Below are 14,050 nucleotides of genomic sequence, written 5' to 3' on the forward strand. Positions count from 1 at the left end.
CTAACCTTCAGGATCATCTCGGTTTAAAATCCGGATACGACACTGGGAAGCTTTTCATTTCTGAATCAGCATAACTTCAATCTCAGTCAAGCAAGGAAGGTGCGCCCAAGAAACTCCCAAGAGAAACACAAAGATATACCAGAGCAGTTCCCAACCTCTGGAGGGAAACTGTCCTCACCCAGGGAGAGCAGGTTCCGGTAGTTCTCCACCATCACATCCCTGTACAAGGCCCTCTGGGCAGGGTCCAGGCACTCCCACTCCTCCGGAGAGAATTCTATGGCCACATCCCTGAAGGTCAACCGTCCCTGAAATGAAAACACATTTCACCAAGAAGCTATTAGGAAACTTATTTCATAAAAATGAGAGGAAGAGAGAGGTATAAGGGTCAATTAGAAATGAGGGCTTCAACAGATCCACAAAAGATCATTTTGAGCAATTCATATATCCCTGATTTTGATTTGTTACACTTTTCCATCACAGAATTTCCTTCAGCTAAACTAAGGGTTTTTACAATATTGTGCCAGATAAAATACCCAAATGCAAAACATCAACAAATGGTAAACTATATGCAAATTCTAGATAGTATGTTGTATACACCGAATGACAGCTAATTTCTACATGAGCGACAGCATGAGTAGTGTCTTCGGGGTTGACAAAGTCTATGGAAGTGTCAATGAAAGGTATAAATTGCAAAATGGGAATCTCATAATAATAAAACCATCTGAAGTTCTGAATGCTTCCCATATGGTAAGCATTACTCTAATGCTTTGTAAGTGTTAACTTGTATAAGGACATTGCATCCCATTAAATTAGTATTCGTTCCCACCTTACAAAGGACCGAACTCTGTCACACACACTCTAATGAACATGCCTCTGATCAAATAGGTAATAAACGGCAGAGCCTGTACCTGAACCAAGTGGTCAGGCTTTACGATGGAACCCATATCACCACACAGTGAAGTAATGCTTACAACAGTAAAAGTCTGTTGACAGAGGGTTTGCTAATGGAGAAAACCTGAAACAAGTTCAAGGCTGAAACCTAAACCTGGATAAAAGGTCAATATATATGCATACACGCACATATGCACACACACCGTATTCCTACTGCTATTATCCCACTCCCATGATGGGGTAGAAATAAATTTAAGGCCATGGAAAACGTGTCAGATATGGAGTGACGATGTCTTTTTTACACACCACGAGCTAGTGTTCACGCACAGGTGTAGACACAAAACACACACACTGAAAATAACTGAAATCAAAAATACCAGTCTCTAAATGACATCTATTTTTACATAAATCTTCATTATCTATCATTTTGTTACTAATGTGCATTTCTGGTAAAATAAACATGTGCAAATTGTATTAGATGTAAATAAAATGGTCAATGTTATTCTATTTAGTTTGCTTACAAAAACAACCCTGTAAACACAAATTTTTTTTTAAGTAATCTCTACTCCCAACATGGGGCTCAAACTCACTAATTGCAGATCAAGAGTCCTATGATCTACCCTCTGAGCCAGCCACGCACCCCCTGCAAGATGTTTTAAAAAACAGTAACAAGTACTTTTGATCTCCATTAAATACATACATGGAAACATGTGAGCTGGAATCTGAGGGAAGGCCCTGGGGTGACCATGAGCAAAAATGTCAGGAGGGACACTTCAGAGTGTGATGAGCGCGGCCACGTGGAGGTGAGGACAAAGGACAGAACAAGGAACCAAGATACGACTTTACCTGAGAAAGAGTCATTCCTGACTCCTGGGCTTTCCTCCTCTCCCTTCTCTGGGCTTCTCTCCCGGGCAAGATGGGTCTTGAGACGTCAATCCTGAGTGTCAAATGTATGCTGTTGAGAACTCAGTCAACATACACCTTTCTGTGTCACAACCACACACACAGGAAGATCCCCCCATGTGGGAGACAGCCCTCTGCTGTGTACCCCAGGAGGGATTCAGGGACAGTAAACTGCTACATGGAGACCAGCAAGTGAGTGTTCCGACCTCTTCCTGCAGAACTCGCTCCCCACCTGGTGAAGCACACACAAGAGCTGCGGCAGTGGGGAGCTGGGGTGCGCTAATGATCCCTTTAAAGTCACAGACACGCCCTGATAACACCCCATGAAGAGAACACGCCCCTCACCTCTCTCTAGATTAGGGGTCACTTTCAGTCCTCATCAATGGATGAGCCAGAGCCCTGGGGCTCAATGCTGGATATAGATTAGAATCACCTGGGGCACTTTCAGCACCACTGACGCTGAGCCCCATTACCCTAAACACAAGAAGAGAAATCTCTGGGGACTGGGTTCAAGAGGGATCTGCAAGGAGGGCACGTATTGCATGGTGCACTGGGTGTTATAAGCAACTAATGAATCATCGAACTTTACATCGGAAACCGGGGATATACTGTATGGTGACTAACATAATATAATAAAAAATCATTAAAAATAAATAAATAAATAAAAATAAATAAATAAATAAAAACAAAACAAAACAAAAAAAAAAGAGGGATCTGCAAAATGCCTCAGCAATCCCATGGGAAGTCAGGGTGGCGCACTGGAGACCAGCCCAGAGCTCCACCCACCTGTGGCTCTGCTCTCTTCTGGGACCAACCCCCCTAACCAGACAGTAGAAGAGGAAGGAGCAGAGATCCATGCAGAGCAGGCATTACAGGCCAGAATGCGGGGTGGGGGGGAGGAACACGGCAGTGTCAGAGATGGCCCCAGAGAAGATGATATCACAACAAACATCTGGGGAAGGAAGTGCACCACCTGCATTTGAAGAGTCAGAGAATTCTAGACAGAGGGACCATCTTCGGGAAAGCCCTGAGGCAGTGCTGACCCTGGCCCCAAGAACAGCAAAGACATCTGTGGGCCTCAATCCCAGTGTAGGAGGAGGAGACATGCAGGGGATTAGGTCACAGAAGTAGAGCAGGAAATGTCTGGCCGTGGTCTTCAGATACTGTTCTCCTCTATCTCAAATGAATTTTGGAAACCATGTAGCCTTTCACACAAATTAATGTCTTCTTTTTTACTCTATCGTAAGTGAATACAAAAACAATATGCTGTGTATTTTGAAAACCTGCCAAGATCGTCACCTAAGCCCCAGGAAGGATGGCACTGCTCTTAACTGGGAGGTGGAGGACTGCAGGGAACACTACTGGGGAAGTTCAGGAGGTCGTGTTTGCACACTGTAAGGTGGAGATGCCTGTTAGGTGTCCCAGCAGAGATGTAGAGGAGACAGATGAACAACACAATCTCGTGTTTAGGGTGGAGGTCTGAGATGGAGTGTGAACCCAGGAGACCTCAGAGTGTTTAAACCCTGAGATACAGTGATATGGAAAGTCACCGGGCGTAGACAGAGAAGAGAAGAGGTCCAAGACTAGTCAGTGGGGTACTCCTCCAGTCAGAGAGAACTGATGATAAAGCACAGGAAACTGAAGTTAACAAGGTGGAGAGAGGAAACACACACACACAGATGATAGATAAGATCTGTCAATACTGTAATGTCCGAAAAGCCATGAACAAAAATGTCTTCAAAGGAAGGAGTGGTCACTGTTCAACCTGTTTCTGATCAGATAAATGCAGAGTCAGTTACCCAGTCGATTTACAAAACTGGAGGACGTTACTGCCTCTGACAAAGGGAGTGAAATAGTAGATGAGAAAGTGTGATTGTTTGAGGGTCAAGAGTCAAATGCAAACAAGACTGCAGAGTACAGACAAGTTTTCAGTGTTCTGCATAGAAGAGCTCTTTGTATCTTTTCACTATTTCGAGTAATGTTATGACACAGAGTACAAATACCTGTTCTGGTCCGTTTTCAACTTCTCTTTTTTTTTTTAAGATTTTATTTATTTATTTGACAGAGATAGAGACAGCCAGCGAGAGAGGGAACACAAGCAGGGAGAGAGGGAGAAGAAGAAGCAGGCTCACATCGGAGGAGCCTGATGTGGGGCTCGATCCCATAACGCCGGGGTCACGCCCTGAACCGAAGGCAGACGCTTATAATGCTGTGCCACCCAGGCGCCCCTCAACTTCTTTGAGTATATACACAGAAGCACATTTGGCAGATTATATGATAATTCTGTGTTTAATTTTTTAAAGCTATCTTATGATGCAAATAATTATAAAATGCACAAGCCTTATAAACAGTTCAGTAATTCTCTTTCTCAACTGTTCAATTCAAACAAGCAAATTTAAAGTTAAATACATTGTGGAGACACAGGTCACTGTATCACCAACTGACTCACCCATGTCCCATTAACCACCACTCACCCAGATCTGGGTTCCCCTTCTTTCTCCCTCCGAAGGATCAGTTCATGTCTCTTTTCTGATTTTCTCCATTGTTTCTCCTGCCCTGTCATTCCCCCGTCTCCTCCCTTGCTTTCTCCCCGTTTCTCTCTTCCTTTCCCTACACCCACACTTTCCGGGGAACTCTTGAGACCTATTTCACTTTCCCATGCTCCTGCCCAAGCTTTGTGACTTCCGATATCCATCGATTTCGGCCTCTCTCCCCCAACCCCCATCTGTGTCTCTCCTGCTCTCCCCGGTTCCGTTCCCTCTGCCTGGACTCACTGGCACCCCTCTGGCTAAGCTCTCGCACAGCTGTTTCTCTCTTGGCTGTCATCCCTACCGCCTCTCTCTGTCCCCGCATCGCCGGCCCACAACCATTTTCTCCTTCCCACTGCCTGCGTGAAGTGCCTCGCCCTTGTTGCCCCACTTCTGTTAACCAAGGGCCCCTACTAGTCCGCTCCCCTTCTCCTGGACCGCCTCCCTTCCTCCACATTTCGCTCTTTCCTCTTCTCCGCTTGCGACTTTCCCGAGTTCTCCTCTTCCGCTCTTTCGGCCTCATTGCAAGTCCCTCCCGCATCCTCTATATTGTCTCTAATTTACGGACCCTCTCACTGATCTTTCCTCCGCCATTCTCTTTCTCCTGCTCCCCCTCTCTCCCTCGTCTGCCGCTATCCTGGCCTCCCTTCCGCAGTCACGGCCTCCACAAGGCCCCCCCATCCTCGCGTGGGGGAGGGGACCTGCTCCGGGACTCCCCGCGATCTTCCGTCCTAAATCCCGCTCCCCAAAGCCCGCACTGAAGACGGTGCCCTTCTTGGGCATCGGTCCTCTCACTACATGCGAGGCTGCACGGGAGGGGGTCTCAGGAGGGCGGCGGGGTCTGCGCAATCACAGAGCCAGGGACACACTCCGCGCCTCTACGGGCCGAGCCGGGCCAGTCTGCGGGGGCGAGGCGCACACGCCCATGTCCCTGGACTCCCGGGACGCGGGTGGGAGGGGTGCCCAGGGACGGCGTGAAGCAGGGAGATAACGCGGCAGGCGGCGTCCGAAGGCCCGAGGGCCGGGAGACCACAGGCCGGGACCGACTCTGAAAGATGTGAACCCAAACGCACCGAGAAGCCGGGACCGCACCGGGAAGCCGGGACCTCGCCGGCCGCAGGGCTCCGTGTCTCTCCGCGACGCCGGACTTACCGTGGTGCGAGGCGCGGGCGAGGGGACTCTAATGTGCGTGAGACCCCAGGCCCCAGGGGTGTAGGCCTGGGGACTGAGATTCTGACGTAAAAATTAGAAAGTTAAAAACCCTCCGATGCCGATTTGACCTCCGCTCCCGGCTAGCCGCTTCCGGGTCGGCGAAAAGCTCCGCGTGCGCGCAAGTGGGACGACGGGACTGGAGAAGGGCCTGTGAGGAGCGCTTCCGGTAATGGGCGGGATGCGAAGTGTGACCTGGCCAGGATGCTTACCGCCTCTGGGCGGGGTTGAGGCAGATCCTGGGTGGAGCGTCTCTGGCAGCGCGGGGGAAGCACGTACTGGTCAGGCCTTCGCCCTGAATTCGGCGGGCGGGTTGGGGCGGAGATTCGCAGAAGCACTTCCGGTAACGAGAGGGAAACGGCTACGGTCATTGGAGCCAGGACGGCGGTAGGGCGGAGCCAGGCGGAAACTGGGCGTAGAGGTTCTGGCGATGGGCGCGCGGGAGGGGTTGTCTTGGCTGGGCCGTCAGAGTTGAGGCCGCGACCGTTGGGCGGGGCCCGGGTAGGGCGTAGACTGAGAGATTCGGGCGTTCTGGGAACGTTAATGACCCGGGGCAGGATCCTGGGGACGCAACCAGGACCTCGGGTGGGATCTGGATGGGGCTTGGTTTCCTCTGCCCCTGCCCCCAGTACGTGTTTTTGGAATGTCCATCCCTTCCAGTTTCTGTCTCGTCCTGTGTAACAGGACTGCTGCCTGCCCATTTAGGTTGACGTTTTCAAAAGTTTGAGGTAAACGTTGGAGTTTTGTGGGCCACCTGTGTTGAAAGCTAACGTGGTTACGTTTTATTAAGGTGGCATTTTATTAAGGTGACATATTAAGGTTTTATTAAAGTGACATTCCTGAGAAACTGTTTTGACAAGGAACGAGTGTTGGCAAGGATGTGGAGAAAAAGGAACCCTCCTGCAGTTTGCGGGAATTCAAACTGGTACAGACACTGTGGAAGACAGTATGGAGGCTCCTCGAATAAAAGTAGAACTACCTTCCGACCAGTAATGGAACTACTTGGTATTTACCCAAAGACTATAAAAGCATCAATTCAAAAGGATTTATGCACCCCTATGTTTATTGTAGCGTTATTTATAGTAACCAAGGTATGGAGCAGAGAAGTATCAGTTAATAGAGGAATGGATAAAGAAGATATGGTGTGTATATACACACACACAATAGAGTATTAGCCATAAAACAGTGAAATCTTGCCTTGTGTAACAACAATGATGGATCCAGAGGGTATTATGCTAAACGAAATAAGTCAGTTAGACAAAATAGCATATGCTTCAGTAATATGTGGAATCTAAGAAACAAAATAAATTAACAAAGGAAAAGAGAGAAACCAGTTTAGGGCTTTGAACTACATAGTACATACTGAAGGTTGCCAGAGGGGAGGTCGATGGGGGGGACGGGAGAAATAGATGACGGGGATTAAGAGCACACTTGTCATGAGGAGCACTGTGTAATGTATACAATTGGTGAATCATTAAATGGTACACCTGAAATTAGTATAACACTGAATGTTAACTATATTGGTATTAAAAAACTTGGGGCATCTGGGTGGCTCAGTCTGTTAAGTGCCTGCCTTTGGTCAGGTCATGATCCTAGAGTCCTGAGATTGAGCCCCATGTCAGGCTCCCTGCTCAGCGGGGCATCTGCTTCTCCTTCTCCCTCTCTCCCCATCCCTGCCATGTGCTCTCCCTCTCTCGCAAATAAAAAAACAATGCAAAAAAACTTCATTTAGAGATAGACATGTGCATCCCAACAGGTGAAATGTACTGAGTGGTCTGGGACCAGGTCCTCTGTGGGGAGTGATGTGAGGCCATGGCTGGATCCAGGAATGTCATTTCCATTTTTAGCCCCATCCATCATGTGCTCAATCCTGTGTTCATTTCTAGAGCTGTTCATAGGCACAAGACTTGGTATATGGGAGATGGGGGTTGAGACATGATATTTAGGTCACCATTCACTGCTTTGAAAAAAATTTTTTTAAAGTATAGATCTAACTTGAGTTGTTAAGTTTGTCAGTGTATTCCACATTTGAGGTTGACTGATAAACTCAACCTGAGGTAAACTTTTGTGACCTCATATTTCTCAGTAATTTCTAAATTGCAAATTCACTTTAGTCTTTTAATAGAGTTTTTTTTTCTGTATTGAGAAAGTTTTGGGTACATAAAATAAACCCATTTTGGGGGGAAAATGAAAACGCACAATAGAAAAAGTAAATACTGTTTGGGCCATAGCAGAACCCAGACAATACATTGTTTTAATTGAAAAATTCTAGGTGCTTCATAATTGACCTTTTGGTACAAAATGACCTACTAAATTTACTTTTATCCAAAGGAACTAACATTTTCATAAAATATTATTAGTATTTTTGTTTTTCTACTTCTAAATGTTCTGTCAGGTGTGGATTACAATCCTGCTTAAGTATATATTCTTTAGAAGACTATTGAGTTTGATGTCATTTAAAGAATACTTTTGCAATATTTCCAGGGCCATTTGACAGGCATGTTGAGTTTTCTTCATATGAACACTAAGGAAAGTGAAGTTAGACTGTCAATTTTCCAAAGGTCTGATTTATACCTTCAATAATCTTTAAGGCAATATCTTTGAGTTAATATCCACGTTTCTCTAAAATCCATACGTTAAAGGTGAATTCTACAGTAAGAATTGATGGGATAAAGGCATTTTGGATAAAAAAGGCTTTTAATATATTAAATTTGTAAGGTTCCACTCCTGCATACATTATGTGGTGTTTCATAAGTTTTAAGCACTGCTTATGGCTTCTGTTTATAATATTTGAATTACTTAACATTTACTAAGGTTTCAGTGTCATTACCTGTAAAATTTAGTTTTCATTCCAAAATTAATATTGTGGTGATCTCACAAGGATTGAGTTTTGGATAAAAATGTTGCCACATATATTACATTTGAAGATTTCACTGAGGTATTTATTTATGAATGTTTAATAATGTTTGACTTGCTTAAATACAGTGCCCTACTGTGTATAATTTTGAGATCTCTCCAGTAAGAATTTCTGATTAGTGGGGTGCCCGAGTGGCTCAGTCGTTAGGCGTCTGCCTTCAGCTCAGGGCGTGATCCCAGAGTTCTGGGATCGAGCCCCATGTCGGTCTCTTCCGCTGGGAGCCTGCTTCTTCCTCTCCCACTCCCCCTGCTTGTGTTCCCTCTCTTGCTGGCTGTCTCTGTCAATAAATAAATGAAAATCTTTAAAAAAAAATTTCTGATTAGTAAAGATTCATCCTGTCTAAAGACTTTCCAAGTTCATTACTTTTGCAGTTTCTTTGTAATATGTAGAACTGTATTATTTTGTTATCAACAAAAAAGGGATCAAAACTTTCCCACCCTTATGTAAATGTTGGTTTTGACACTAGGAAGGTTTCTTTCAGATTGTGACACTAAGAAACCATTTTGATGGATTTCTTTGCTTGATTACATTTATAATGTGTATCCTGTTTTAAATGTCTTCAAATAACCTAGATATAACTGAAAGAGAATCCAATCCCATTATCAAATCATTCCATGCATTTGTTTCCTGCACATTAAGAAAAAAAAAATACAGTGCTGGGGATAGATGAGGACCTTCAGAAAGTAATTATGTAGATTATGCTGTTAAACAATATTGCCTACCAGCCATGTAGGCATGAAAGACATTTCACATGAGCATGGACTCCCATGATCACAAGCAAATAAGTAACTTGCAAAACTTTCATCAAACTCTCAACAGTTGGGGAGAAGGCAATTATACATGAAAGTCATGGATCCATTTTGTTTATGGGGAATTTTGCTGCTTGTGAAATTTATATTATCCTGCATCATAAAACTTTCCATCATGTTACATTCCCTATGAATTTGCTCTCCCATGATGACCCCAGACTGTACTACAGGTGTGAACCTGCATCAGCCATGTGAGGAAAAGGGATACAGGATAAATTAATCAGATTTGTCTAAGAAATAGCAGATACCATGTTACCTTTTTCTCCCCCCTCAGGCAAACCCTTCAGGAAAGCACAAACACCTACAATATTAAGAATCTGTGCTGCGAGGACGATTAACTGTTCCTCACAAGTCTGGGGGTGGAAACTACTACTTTCATTCTAAAGAGGACTATGAAGCACAGTATTGAGTGATTTCAGTAATTTCACATCTTGTTTAGCAGCAGACTGGGGACTTAAACCTACTGGGGGTGGTAACAAATCACATCATGTGATCAACACAATATACAGAAAAAGGTGATGATGTTCTTCAATAATCTAGATCTACAGTTAGCTGTCTTCATAAGCTCTCCTTGTAGTTTAGATTCCGGTATGCTATTTATAATTTTGTCTGTGACCACGTTCCATTTATGTGTAGAGATTTATTCTATATGGCAATACCAATTATGCATAAAGCTTCTGAGATTTTTTTAATTTAAAGGGAGAAAGGGGCGCCTGGGTGGCACAGCGGTTAAGCGTCTGCCTTCGGCTCAGGGCATGATCCCGGCGTTACGGGATCGAGCCCCACATCAGGCTCCTCCGCTATGAGCCTGCTTCTTCCTCTCCCACTCCCCCTGCTTGTGTTCCCTCTCTCACTGGCTGTCTCTATCTCTGTCGAATAAATAAATAAAATCTTTTAAAAAAAAAATAAAGGGAGAAAGAGCCTTAAGCTGACTCCACACTGAGTGTGGAGCCAGATGCAGGGCTTGATCTCATGACCCCGAGATCATGACCTGAGCTGAAACCAGGAGTTGGATGCTTAACTGACTGCCCCACCCAGGCACCCCAGCTTCTGAGACCTTAATAAACTGCAGATACTCTGATCGCCACATAGTACAATAGGAACCTGCGTCATGACCAACTTGGACATGACTGCAAGATTTTCTTGATATTAGTACAGTAACAGAGAGTCCTTTCTTTTTATTCCAGGAACAAAACACAGGTACCTGTCATCACAGCACTGAACAATATTATGAAGCCCCAAAGTATGGTAGATAAAACACAATATGATATTATAGCAAGGCAGGATACAAGGTTAATGATCAAATTTAAATGCCTTCCTAGATACCAGAAATAAACAAGTGAATTAAAAATTAAAAACAAAATACCATTTACATTAGGGCCAAAACAAAAGGGACCATCATAGACACTTGTGGCAATTCATGAAAGGTCTTCAACCACAAGTCCAAAGTCCATAATCAAGTAATCTCATCAAGAAATAGAAAATAGGGGCGCCTGGGTGGCATAGCGGTTAAAGCGTCTGCCTTTGGCTCAGGGCGTGATCCCGGCGTTCTGGGATCATGCCCCGAGCCGAAGGCAGACGCTTAACGACTGAGCCAACCAGGCGCCCCAAAACATTTTGACTTTTAATTTTCCTGCAGAGTTTGACATTTCATTTGATTAATCTTCAAGAATTAGACTTAGTTAATACTACTAGAATTCTCTGATGCATTGTACATTGTGAAACCTGCTTAAACAATGTACCAGCACTCATTGTATTTGTAGGGTTTTCTCCAACATGAAATCGTTGGTGAATCCTGAGGCCAGGCTATGGCATGAAATCTGTGCTACGTTCTTCGGTGAGATTTCTTTGCAGTATGAATTCCGTTATGACTCCAAAGGTGAGAACATTTAATAAAAGCCTTACCACAGGCTTTATATCTCTATCTTCACTCTATGTATATTCTGGTGTCTACTCAGGCTTGAACAGTGCTTAAAGGATTTGCCACATTCATGACATTTGTAAGGATTCTCTCATGACTCCAAAGGTGTAAACATTTAATAATAGTCTTACCCCACACTTTACATTTGTATCTTCACTTTATGTGTATTATGGTGTTTATTGATGCTTGAGTAGTGCTTAAAGGCTTTGCCACATTCATGACATTTATAAGGTTTCTCCCCAGTATGAATTCTTTGGTGAACAGTAAGGCTTGCATTCTGACTAAAGGCCTTGTCACATACATTACATTTATAGGGTTTCTCTCCATCATGAACTCTCTTATGTTGAGTAAGATTTGAACTCCTGATAAAGGCCTTGCCACACTCATTACATTTGTAAGGTTTCTCTCCAGTATGAATTCTCTCATGACTCCAAAGGTATGACCGTGTGGTAAAATCCTTACCACACTGATTACATTTGTAAGGTTTCTCTCCAGAATGGATTCTCTTATGTTGAGCAAGATTTGAACCACTAGAAAAGGCTTTGCCACACTCACTACATTTGTAAGGCTTCTCTCCAGTATGAATTCGCTCATGACCCCAAAGCTGTGAAGGTATCATAAAATTCTTACCACATACATTACATCTAAATGGTTTCTCTCCAGTATGAATTCTCTTATGAATACAAAGGTGTGAACGTGTGGCAAAATCCTTGCCACACTGATTACATTTGTAAGGTTTCTGTCCAGAATGGAAATTCTTATGTTGAGCAAGATATGAACCATCAGAAAAGGCTTTGCCACACTCATTACATTTGTAAGGCTTCTCTCCTGTATGAATTCGCTCATGACCCCAGAGATGTGACCATGTGGCAAAATCTTTACCACACACATTACATTTATATGTTTTCTCTCCGGTATGGATTCTCTGATACCTCGTGAGGTTTGAGAACCTCTTAAAGGCTTTGCCACACTCATTACCTTTGTAAGATTTCTGCTCAGAATGAATTCTTTGATGATTAGCTAAGGTTGAGCAATGGCTAAAAGCCTTCCCACACTCATTACATTTGTAAGGTTTTTCTCTATTGGGTGTTTTCTGGTGTTGTGTCCATAATGAAGGATGCATAAGAACCTTCCCATATTTATTAAAAATGTTAGTTTTGACACTAGAAGGAATTCTTTGAAGTGAAACTGAAATCTTTTTGGTAGACTTCTCAACTTGATTACTTTCGTGAATTTCCTCTTGGGTTTGAAATCTCTGCAGTTCAGCCAGATGTGAATGAAAGCTTATTCTCAGCGTATTGTCTAAACAGTTTTTGTACTTGCTTCCTGAACAGTCTACCTTGTTTTTTAGTGCCTTACTTACCGTATCATGTTTGTAATATTCAGATATATTTCTTCCTATGGAAACACTGTGCTTTACAGGAAAATGATTACAGAATTTATGATGTCGTTGATGTTTTCTATAGGCAAGATTTTTGTGATGGGTTGCAGTGTCTTCTTCATAATTTTTTTCTTGATAAAGGCACTGAGTCTCAAATTTGTTCATATCTTTGATTTTTCTCACACCAAAATCATCAAACTCATGACTAATGTGTCTTTCCAAAATTAATGTTTGGAGTAATTCTCCATTATTAATGTCTTCTTTTGGTGGTAATTCTTTGCTCACACATCTGGTAGCGATATCTGTAAGATATAAAGAATCATAGGCTTCCTATTAACCAGAGTTTGAAAAAGGATATTTTATAATGAAAAGTATTACACCAAAAAGAAAACTCACATTACAGAGCTATTACATTTGTCAACCATGGTATGCAAATGGATAGAAACACAAAGGACATAAGATTTCACAATAAAGAAAGGCTGATTACAGGTAGTTCAAATTATTTTCAGGGAAGCCTACTTATAAATGTTCTATGATCAAAAGTTATGACAGCCGTGAAAACTGAGAATTTTCTACAGGTATGCTAAAGATCATAGCAACCTATACAAGGTATAAAGGTGGCTCATATTTAAAAGAAAAATACATATGAAACTCAGTTATCAAATACTTATTGTACACAATATTAAAACAAAACGTTAAGAAAAACAAAATATTCTTCTAAATACTTGCTATAAAACAGCATCCGACTGGGGATATACCGTATGGTGACTAACATAATATAATAAAAAAACATTAAAAAAAAAACAGCATCCATGCAGAATAGGCATACAGCAATGTTAATAATCAGTGTCCTATACTTATATTCCATAATATATGCTACAATTATCTATTAATAATGAAAAAATAAACATTTTAATAACTCCACACAAATTCAGCCAATTATTAAGGAATATGTATATTTATAAGAAATATATATAGACATTAGAATTTTAAACAATTCACCCATAAAAAAAAATAAAAGAGGTTGTATTTCAGGAGAAGCGCACAATATCATAAATGGAAACTATGTTGAAATCACCCATCGTGAAATAGAAGTTCTGATACATACGTAATAGTGTAGAGATTAACAATGGGGCTCTGTGACATGGAAATGGCAAAGAAGGGAACTCCAAATGCACCTCCTTCTATAAAGGTGGAGATGAACTACCAAAAACTGTCAGAATGAACTTTATTGGAACCCTGGAAATTAAGCACAGGATTCCAGCAACAAGGCACACTCTTAATCAAGAAAGGTAGCTCTTTTAACTTGTCCTGACTCCGTGCCCAGCACCCCAGCTAGGAAGTGGCCTTGAACACAGCAGTCTGCAAGGGGTACAGGCTTCCCAAACACACGGAACAGATGGGCTCTTCAAAGAATTGTGACTGGTTATTTGCTTGTTCCTTTAATCTGCCTGCTGGCTCCCTGAAGGACTGGCTCAAACGTTCTCTGGC

The 14,050-nt window shown here is 42.8% G+C and overlaps 2 protein-coding genes across 4 annotated transcripts in view; both read right to left on the minus strand.

Annotated features, from left to right (window-relative positions):
- Positions 1 to 8: 8 nt before the first annotated feature.
- On the minus strand, positions 9 to 5,869 carry LOC109490931 (zinc finger protein 677-like). Of its 3 annotated transcripts, none has more exons than XM_034650423.1 (3): positions 5,744 to 5,869; positions 1,738 to 1,828; positions 9 to 305 (listed from the first exon to the last, which is right to left on the minus strand). In XM_034650423.1, exons 2-3 carry the CDS (start codon positions 1,750 to 1,752, stop codon positions 87 to 89), a joined length of 234 nt encoding a protein of 77 aa, XP_034506314.1. In that variant the 5' UTR covers positions 1,753 to 1,828; positions 5,744 to 5,869; the 3' UTR covers positions 9 to 86. The 3 variants fall into 3 exon arrangements, with proteins under 3 accessions (XP_034506314.1, XP_034506312.1, XP_034506313.1); XM_034650421.1 differs by lacking the exon at positions 5,744 to 5,869 and adding an exon at positions 5,475 to 5,736; XM_034650422.1 differs by lacking the exon at positions 5,744 to 5,869 and adding an exon at positions 5,396 to 5,736.
- A 4,551-nt stretch (positions 5,870 to 10,420) lies between these two features.
- Positions 10,421 to 14,050, minus strand: part of LOC117798000 (zinc finger protein 501-like) — a 5,391-nt gene continuing 1,761 nt past the window's right edge. The window contains exon 2 of the mRNA XM_034650420.1: positions 10,421 to 12,861. Coding sequence (XP_034506311.1) covers positions 11,318 to 12,724 — 1,407 coding nt within the window. The 5' untranslated portion in view covers positions 12,725 to 12,861 and the 3' untranslated portion in view covers positions 10,421 to 11,317. The remainder of the gene's footprint in view (positions 12,862 to 14,050) is intronic.

The sequence above is a fragment of the Ailuropoda melanoleuca genome, unplaced genomic scaffold, assembly GCF_002007445.2.
Source record: "Ailuropoda melanoleuca isolate Jingjing unplaced genomic scaffold, ASM200744v2 unplaced-scaffold2146, whole genome shotgun sequence".
Taxonomy (NCBI): Eukaryota; Metazoa; Chordata; class Mammalia; order Carnivora; family Ursidae; genus Ailuropoda; species Ailuropoda melanoleuca.